The sequence below is a fragment of the Sesamum indicum genome, linkage group LG6 (assembly GCF_000512975.1).
Source record: "Sesamum indicum cultivar Zhongzhi No. 13 linkage group LG6, S_indicum_v1.0, whole genome shotgun sequence".
Taxonomy (NCBI): Eukaryota; Viridiplantae; Streptophyta; class Magnoliopsida; order Lamiales; family Pedaliaceae; genus Sesamum; species Sesamum indicum.
Genome location: NC_026150.1, coordinates 23,940,759 through 23,950,895, shown reverse-complemented (window position 1 = coordinate 23,950,895; position 10,137 = coordinate 23,940,759). Strand labels below are relative to the sequence as shown.

The 10,137-nt window shown below is 34.7% G+C and overlaps 1 protein-coding gene across 1 annotated transcript in view; it reads left to right on the top strand.

Annotated features, from left to right (window-relative positions):
- LOC105165683 (ABC transporter C family member 5-like) overlaps positions 8,690-10,137 on the top strand; it is a gene marked incomplete in the record, with an annotated part of 8,370 nt that continues 6,922 nt past the window's right edge. The window contains 2 exon segments of the mRNA XM_011084769.2: positions 8,690-8,888; positions 9,155-10,137. Of these exon segments, the coding sequence (XP_011083071.1) occupies positions 9,371-10,137 (767 nt within the window).

The window sequence follows — 10,137 nt, the reverse complement described above, 5'->3', positions numbered from 1 at the left end:
TTCAGAATTTGTAAGCTCCTCTTGCCAATCATTTTTTCGAAATCAGGGTGTCTTGCATCAAAAATCTTGCACTTACACGCCCCAACAAAATGGGGTAGTAGAGCGCAAGCATAGACATTTGCTAGAGGTAGCTCGTGCACTCATGTTTCAATCCCATCTTCCCAATATTTTCTGGGGAGATTCTATCTTAACAGCCACACATATTATCAATAAACTTCCCACTCCCACTCTAAACTGGAAATCACCGTTTGAGGTGCTCCACAACACACCTCCTACCTATGAGCACCTTAAGTCCTTCGGTTGTCTTTGTTTTGCCTCCAATTTCTATCCTAGTAAATCCAAATTTGATTGTCGAGCCTTTGAATGTGTTTTTCTAGGCTATGTCCCTCATCAAAAAGGGTATAAGGTTTTTGATTTTCGTAATCACAGAACACTTATCTCACGAGATGTCCGTTTTCATGAAACTGTATTTCCCTTCAAATCTATTGCAGCAAAGCAAATACAGCCCACTATACCTCTTCCTTCCTTTGACTCTGACTCCTTCTTGGCCCCTGCACCACCGTCTACTATTCAATCCCCTTGTAGTACTCATGATTCATCTGTGCCCACTACTGATTCCACTACTCCACTGCATCCTACTAATTCCACTACTCCACTGCATGTTGCAGCCCCTTCTTCACCTCCTCGTCTTCGGCGATCTCTTAGGGTGAGCCAACCACCTGCTTGGCTTCACGATTTCATTTGTCACTCCTCTCATAACTCTACTTGTGCTTTCACTTCATCTCACAGTGGTTTTCAGGCTGCTTTGTCTACCATTCGTGAGCCTCGGTGTTACAACCAGGCGAAGGATTCGGTTGAGTGGCAACAAGCTATGCAGAATGAGCTTTTGGCTTTGGAACAGAATCAGACGTGGGAAGTGACTGACTTACCTCCAAACAAACGGCTAATTGGATGTAAGTGGGTCTACAAGGTCAAGCTCAATCCTGATGGGAGTGTGGAGCGTTATAAGGCGAGGTTGGTTGCGAAAGGATACAGTCAAGTTGAAGGGGTGGATTACTTCGATCGATTCTCTCCAGTTGCCAAAGTCGTCACAGTCCGGGTGTTCTTGACAGTGGCCACAGGTTCTCACTGGGCCATTCATCAAGTCGACATCAATAACGCTTTTCTTCATGGTTTTCTTGAGGAAGATATTTACATGGAGGCACCAGCTGGGTATGATATTCCTTCCGGAAAATGCTGCAGGTTAAAGCGTTCCTTATATGGTTTAAAACAGGCGTCTCGCCAATGGAATCAAGAACTCACGAATAAACTACTTCAGTTTGGTTTTGCTCAGTCATTGAATGATTACTGTCTGTTTATTAAGGGCTCTGGCACTTCACTCATTTTTTTATTGGTCTATGTTGACGATTTGCTGATCACAGGACCCTCTGAATCACTCATCCAGGAGGTTAAGATGTTCTTGGATACTGCTTTTAGCATCAAGGACCTTGGCTATGCCAAGTACTTTCTTGGCTTGGAGATCGCCCGTTCGCCTTCGGGTACCTCAGTTACACAACATAAATATATTCGTGACATTGTTGCTGATGCAGGTTTTGATCAATGTAAGCCAGCTCCCACGCCTCTTCCTCTCGGTTTGAAGCTGTCCTCTCAGTCCTCTCCTACCTTGGATGATCCAGAGCCATTTCGCAGACTTGTAGGTCGTCTTCTCTACTTGGGGTTCACTCGTCCGGATATCTCCTGTGCTGCTCAACAATTAAGCCAATTCGTCCATGCGCCCTGCCAAATTCACATGGATGCTGCCCTTCATCTTGTACGTTACTTAGCCGGCTGCCCAGACTTGGGCTTGTTCATCCCTACTGCTGTTTCTTCTGTACTCACAGCCTATTGCGATGCCGATTGGGCGAGTTGTGTGGACACTCGCCGTTCTCTTACCGGTTATTGTATATTCTTGGGTGATGCTCTCATTTCCTGGAAGACAAAGAAGCAATCTACGGTTTCTCGATCAACTGCTGAAGCGGAATACCGTAGCTTAGGAGCCACCGTATGTGAGCTTCAGTGGCTGGCTTCTCTTCTTCAAGATTTTCATATCAATGTTTCAACCCCAATTTCCTTGTTCTGCGACAACCAAGCTGCCTTGCACATTGTAGCTAACCCTGTCTTTCACGAACGGACGAAGCATTTGGAGATTGATTGTCATTTGATCCGTGACAAGTTTAAGTCTGGCTTTATCCTTCCCTCGCATATACCTGGCAAGTTGCAGCTCGCCGACGTTTTCACCAAGTCTCTTCCAGGTCCATCCTTCGCTTCTTTCTTGTCCAAGTTGGGTCTGTTGTCCCTCACCCACGCCCAACTTGAGGGGGGGCTGTTGCAATCTGATCCAGCATCAACTCAGTCCGTGGCAACAGCTTCAGCAGCAAACTCTGTTTCTGCTCCTTCACTCTCTGTTTCTTCTTTCTTGTGACTGTATATAATCGCATTTTTCACTTGTACGTTTTTTCCTAGTTAGTGTAAGCTGATTAGTTGGCACATGACGTGGCAGTTGGTTGGTTAGTCAGTTAGATTAGTTTTGCACCTTCTGTATGTATATTTAACGAGAAGCTGCTGTAATTTTTTCTATGTATGAATGAAGAACCAGATTCTGTTTCTCCATAATCTGCAAATCACTTCACTGCATATGGGGCAATTCGCATTGGATTTTATCAGAATGACTGATCATAACAAAATTGTAGTGGTTATGCATTTTGATTGGACCAAATTAGGAATGTTTTTTTGAGAGAAAATGGTAAAGATGAGGTGGATTAGCATAAATGTGGAAGGTCAAATAAAGCAAGCTCTATGACTACGACTGTGAGTGTGTGTTTCAGACAAAAGGTAAAAGGAAACTTTTGGGGTGGTGTTAAAGTATGTGAAGAATAAGGTGGAGTGCTGTTAAGCCCACCAAAACTTTTTAGTATTGGCCGAACACTTTTAACATTAAAAAAGTCAAAAAGGGAAAAACTAACTTCCCAACATTAGGTCTTTAATATCACGGAAATTTTAATTCAAATCGGGTCGATAAAATTTGAATAGATTACATCGTAAATATAATTATATAATAATTTTTAAAGGGGATAAATCAAATATTCGGGCACAATATTGTTTTATTGAAGGTATTGTATTCGAGCTTTAGGTGTGTGTGCGTGTGAAAAGTGTGTGAGTGTAATAATATAAAAACACTGTATTCACATAATAAATTATTGTAATAATTTGAATCGCGTCTGATCGTATATAATTAATATATATGGTAAACCTGTTGTATCATCTAGCATTGATTGTGACATTCACAATATAAGTTTGATACTTGTCAAAATATGGGCCCAATCCTTTTCTACAAATCACTCTATTTTTATTTTTTATTTAAAAAAAAAAAAGAGTTTTACCAATATTATATCAGAAACCAAAAAAATTATACTTTGAGATTTGCATTGTTGACATCAAAATATTTTTTTAATAATTGTCAATTAAAAGTCTAAATAAATTAATTAGCAATTGAGATCCAAATTAAAAGTTTATAATAAATTTGAGTTTTTTTATATTTTCAAGAACAATATATTTATGAACTCATATCAATTCAGGCCTTATGCATTTTTAAGGGTCAATTCAAAATAAATATAAATTTATTTTTTTATGTAGAATTGACTGACTCGGACAAAAAAACATAATCAAGTACAACCCCCCGAAAAATTGATCCATGTCAAAACTCATAGTATTCAAGTTCTACGGAAAGGAGCTCTAACTCCCTAAGCCCTTTCACGTCTATAAAAAAGGAGGGCCTTCATCACGCACTAAATAATACATATACACAGCAAATTCACAAAAGAGTAAGTTCAAAAGTTCTATACCACGACGAAACTCAATGACCTCAAAGTCTTGATACTATATTTCAAGGTAGCACGTGATTTCCTATCACAAGTTTGAAGAAAATTGCGTATTCAGTTTAAGAACATGCGTCAGCTTCTGAATCAACATTCGAAAATATAATTGGAGAATTATCTCCATTTATAGAGATTGTGGCCACTTCTTATTTAAATTAATAAATTTTATTTATTGTCTGGTAATTATTTTTTTGTTGACATATGAACATGCATCATTGCCTTTATAGCATTAGTAGAAAAAGAGACTTAAAAGCAAAAGATAGAAGTAAATGGGCATGTGAGGTCACATTTTCAAAGATAGAAATCAAAATTTAGAGTGAGAATGGAAAAATGGGCTGTAAAGATGAAGGATCATGCTATCATACTCACACCACATTAACAAGCTTATGCCTACCTACATCACACCCTCTCTACTCAACTCCTTTATTCTTAGAACCTCTCCAATCTTCCAAGAATTGTTCACTAGATTTTTAAATAATTATATTTACATCTGATTTATAATTTATTTATATAAATTATTAATATGTTTTACGATATTATAGAAATTATTTTTGATATTAAAAAAGCAGGAGTAGTTTGTGTAATGATATTGACATTTTTTAGTATGTGTGTTTAATTTTACAAAAAAAAAAAACAGGCGTGATTTATGTAAATGAAATTGCGTTTCCCATAAGTATATAAATAATTTTTCAAAAATTAGAGATAATTTATGTAAATAAATCATAAATCAAGAAGTGTAGATGTAACTATCCCTAAATTCAGAGGTAGGCCCTTGATCTTGCATTTTCAATTGATTACTCCGGTCCGAGAAAAGAAGTCATAACAATAAAGTAAAGGTAAATTAGAAAGGACTTCCATGAGATTTGTCGTAAATATAAATACTTCTTTATTAGTTGAAAAATTATAAATATCCCTTTAAAATTACAAATACTCTAACAAATGGTCCCTTGTGATAGCTCATAGGAAATATATATGTGTTAAGGTATTTGTAATTCCAAGGAGGTACTTATGATTTTTCAAACAATAAGGGGGTATTTGTAATTAATACAAACTTTAGAGGGTCCCTTGTAATTTGCACTAAAAATAAAGATAGGTGGAATTTGTTCGTATGAAAAATACGTTATATAGTAAAGATATTTTAGTCCGATAGTTAAGGTTGATATTATATGAATACGTTATAATACCGCTGGAAGTGTGTGTATTGCATAGGTTTATTTAATTTATTTTATTACTTAGAATTATATTAATGTATTGATAGAATCAACGACTACCTAATTTATAATGATATTAATGTTATCATATACTTACCACTTATAAAAAAAAAAAAAAAATAGGTCATATGTTTGAGTTTAGCAGTTGAGAAATTAGTTTTGATCGTCTTTTATGGGGGAAAAAAAGTGTTGAAACGGTGAATGTTAAATTAAAGTATAAAATTTAATTAATAAATTTTTCAATCAAATTCAATTATAACGGATAGTTGATTACGATTTTAAATTTATAAAAATAAAAATTCAAGGTTTAGATTTACCAATTTTAAATATATAATAGAAAAAAATAAAATTATTATTAAAAAATAAATTAAATAAAATTAATCCACCTTTATTTTAAAAATAGGCAAAAAATTTCTTCTGTTTTCTTAAATATAGCTCAATCGCCCCTCTCTATTAAATATAATTAACGTTGTTAATTTTTTTATAAAATGATTATTATACCCTTACATATATAACTGTTGGATCTTTATTGATTATATGAGAGTCGTAAGATCTAATCAATTTATTTCAACAAAACAGGCGGGAATAAAATGTATTTTAGCCATTTATTTTAATAAATAATATACTCTTTCGATGAAATGATGAGTTTATTCGAATAGCAAAAGATGGCTATTTAATTTGAAAAAAACAATTTTTTTACAAGTATATTTTCCAATTGGAAGTTTAATGATGTGTTTCCAACTTCTATAATAGTCCCTCCCATTTTCATTTCATTCAATCAATTTAAAAAGTATTTTAGAGCATTCTAAAGTACTTTGCAAATCAATATTTTGTCTTTTACCAATAGAGTTTTTGAAATATTTTTTAGTTGGTCGTTTTTCAAAATTTGTAGTGTTAACTTGAAAATATTAGGCCATTATATATCTGACAGACAATTGTTAATTACACAACTAGGCCTTATCTCTTATCTTTTTTACAATAAAAAAGAAACAATAAATTACAAAATATGTCCAATTAATACATATTTTTTAAGGTATTTCCACCTCTAACTATCTAACCTTATAACATAATATCAAATAATATAGTATCAATCTCCAGGAACATGTCTTGATTAAACCTATCAAACTATTACAGAATAGGAAATGAGTTTGGAATCCTTAAATACAAACCTTTTACAGAATACTAACAAATTATAGAAATTTACAAAATAATAACAGATCTAAACAAAGCAAATACAACGATTGAAGATTTACACTGAACCAAAAAGGCTCAGAAACCAAATCCAAAAAGGCCACTAAGGCTAGCAACCCAACACACTTGATTGCTTGATCACCCTTAGGCCATAGAGGCTAACCACCAAGGCTTTTAGACTCAGACACTAAAGCTAGTTAACCAAGACCACGAAGACACAAGATCAACTACAGAGGTTTACAACTTCGTGTCACAAGGATTGTGCCACAAAGACTTTAAAACTTAAGAGGTTTTTGAAGGAGGAAGAAGAATACAAAAGAGGAGAGGTTTTTGTCTGAAAGGCCAAAGGCCAGTGAATCAGTATTTAAAGGGGCCGATCATTTAATGACTGGAGTAAGAAATCGAGGGAGAAAGCAGTGTGGGAAAACCAGAAGACAGAGAGTGGGGGGAAAAGAGGAGAGAGAGAGGCATTTAATTTACTGGATCAAATCAGGCCGGATAGGTGGACTTCAACAATTGGGTCAAGTAGCCTTGATAAGGGACCAGGCAGTTAATTTACTGGATCAAATCGGGCCGGATAGGTGGACTTCAGCAATTGGGTCAAGTAGCCTTGATAAGGGACTAGGCAGTTAATTTACTGAATCAAATCAGGCCGGATAGGTGGACTTCAACAATTGGTTCAAGTAGCTTTGATAAAGGACCAGCTATCCAGGAGGGATAGGTTGTGCCTTAGTACGTAGATTTGGGCCATCAATTTTTCTCACAAATTATAATATTCAATATTTTAATATATAAAACAAATTAAATAAATTAATAGTTTCAAATTAAAACATACATTTAAAGATAATAAATGAAAAACACATTAAATTACTCTAAAAATAGACCAACAACACCTAGAGTAATAGGACACAGACTCTACAAATTTTCAATTATGAGCCCTCAATTTAACCATGCGTGTCTAACTTCTTCATTAATCCCCATATCAATTTAATTATTTACAGAATATGAATATTTATTTATAATCCAACCATAATAAAAGAGTGTTGGCATAATTGTGTGAGAACACATCATAAGTCCACTATCATATTGCCATAATATTCTTTTAATGATGCTTACAATATTCCTTCAATCTTATTATCCTCATGCCCTAAAATGGTACATTAGTACATTACAAGAACTCTTACTAATTTCATAGAAACTCCACCTCCCAAACTTTTTAAGGGGGTGTTTGGTTAAACTTAATTATAATTCTTATAAATTATATTTTTTGAGCTTATAAAATGACAAATTTTATTATAAAAAAGAAATTATTGAGATGTTCGGATCATAAAACTTACAATATATTAGTTTGATTAATTTGAAAATAAATTGAACTAATATTGAAAATAAGTCGGTAACTCCTTAGTTTTCTTAAAGGAGTTTATAATCTCCCAGAGTCTTATTCTTTTATTTTATAAGTTTTTCTTGTATGAAAAAATTATTGAATATTTTGCGGTATCTTATACGCTTTAAAACATCTTATAAAGTGAAAAGATTTATAAATTTATCCAAACACGCTTTTATAGTATGAATATGTTTTAAGTTAATGAGCAGTAGAAGTTTGTTTACAGTCATGAACAAATTCGAGATTAGAGTTCGAGCCCCACAGGATGTGTGGAGTATTTGTCTCACTTTATTTGACTTATTATAATTTGTTTACAGTTATACTAATATATTGGTTGAATCGAGAGTTATTACAATTTGTTGTTTATTGTTTTTAGTATATAATGTATTGATTGAATCGATGTATGATTAAAAATGAACAAGTTAAAAGTGAAAAGAAAATTAAAGTTGGAGTATTTAGAAAAATAATTTAATAATATGATTTTATCAATAAGTTGCAAAAGTTTGATAAAAATTATTTATAACTTTTTTTAATTTAATTTAAGTAATTGAAAAACATAATCAATAAAACAAAATCAAAATTTTTCAACTTATTTTCATCACTAAATTGATAAGCAATTATTTTAAACAATTACAAACATCCTATAAATCTACATTCACATACAACAGTGGCAGCCCACATCCCCAATGCAAAGGCAACACAATAATCTCAGCACTACAAGATTTGATTCATAGGAATAATGTTTGTTAAGATTTAAGAAGAATGATGTTTTTTTTAATTATAATATAAATAAAAGCATATTATTCTTCACATGCATGTATTATTTCATTATCCCAAGGATGAGTTAAATAATGATTGAATCATCATCACAATAGATTATATTATAAGGCTACACCTGTATATGTAGACTCATGTCATGTGGGGGATCATTGAACCATCATAGATTATTATAAGCATATATATATTTATATATAGACTCATGTGGGATCTCCTTTCTCTGATCAAACACATCAGACCCCATTCCAGAAATTCCACTGCTAGCAGCACTTATAGCTGTGGGCTTGGTGGGGTTACAATCTCTCTCAGCTCTCTGTTGTGTTTTTTTATTAGTAGTGCAGGAAAATTTTTGCCTTGGAAATCACCACCGGCTCGACAAACGATTTTTCAAGGGGAGTAACACGAGCCCAGGTCAGATTTTTGTATTTTCTATAATGGGTTGGTCTCAGATTCAATTCTTGCCCACTTTTTTTGTCATAATGCTGAGAAAAAAAAAGGGCATAAATCAAAAAGTATTTTTTGGAGATAAAGATGTAGAAGGGAGGGGAGAGAGGAGGAGGAAGAGGGTGTTGTTTGTTATTTCATTTTTTTCTCGACTGCTGCTGCTGCTGCTGCATATTCTGTTGGTATTCTGTGTTGGGTTTGATGATAAGAAGAAACTTTGTTTTCATGTGCAGATTCATCTCTTTTCTCTCTCCGTGACTTGTCAATAGTTTTGCGCATTGGAGAGAATTTCTCTTGCCAGATGGTGAAATGCCCTTTACGCGATTTGATCTCCCCTCCGTCACATCATCATTGAACTCCATTAATAGCCCAGTAATTGTTGTTCGGCCCCTAGTCATTGAATTCGGCGATTCTCTTGGTATAAAGATTGATATCTATACAAGTTTATTATGGGTATCAATCTTTTCTTGGCTGCTGAAACGACTGCATCTGAAGCACCACCAAACCATCTCCAACAGAATTTTCACCATGTTCCCATATTGGAATTAGCCTCAATCTGCATCAACTTGACGCTGCTTCTAGTGTTTCTCTTTGTTGTATCCGCGAGGCAGATTGTGCTTTGTTTCGGTCGAATTCGACTGCCGAAGGAGAACTCCAACAGGAACTCGGTGGCCAGTAGGCACACAGGGCTTGTTGAGGGCGAGGGAATCCGTAGCCTTGTGATTGGTACAAGCTACAAAGCTACGGTCTTTTGTTGCTTTTATGTTTTGCTGGTGGAAGTACTGGTTTTGGGGTTTGATGGTGGTCGTCTAATAAAGAAGGCTGCACATGGGAAGGGGAATAAAACACATTGGACTATTATACTGTTGCCTGCAGCTCAGAGTTTAGCTTGGTTTGTGCTGAGCTTTTCAGCTCTTTACCGCAAGTACAAGTTTGCTGAGAAATTTCCGTTGTTGTTGAGAATTTGGTGGGTTGCATCTTTCTTGATTTGTTTGTCTGTTCTGTATGTGGATGCTAGAGGATTTCTGGCGGAAGGATCAAGCCATTTAAGTTCTCATGTTCTCGCCAATTTTGCTGTTACTCCTGCACTCGCTTTTCTATGTTTTATTGCTATTAGGGGTGTCACTGATATCCAAGTCTATAGGAACTCTGATCTTCAAGAGCCATTGCTTGAAGAGGAAGCGGGGTGTCTTAGAGTTACCCCTTACAGTGAAGC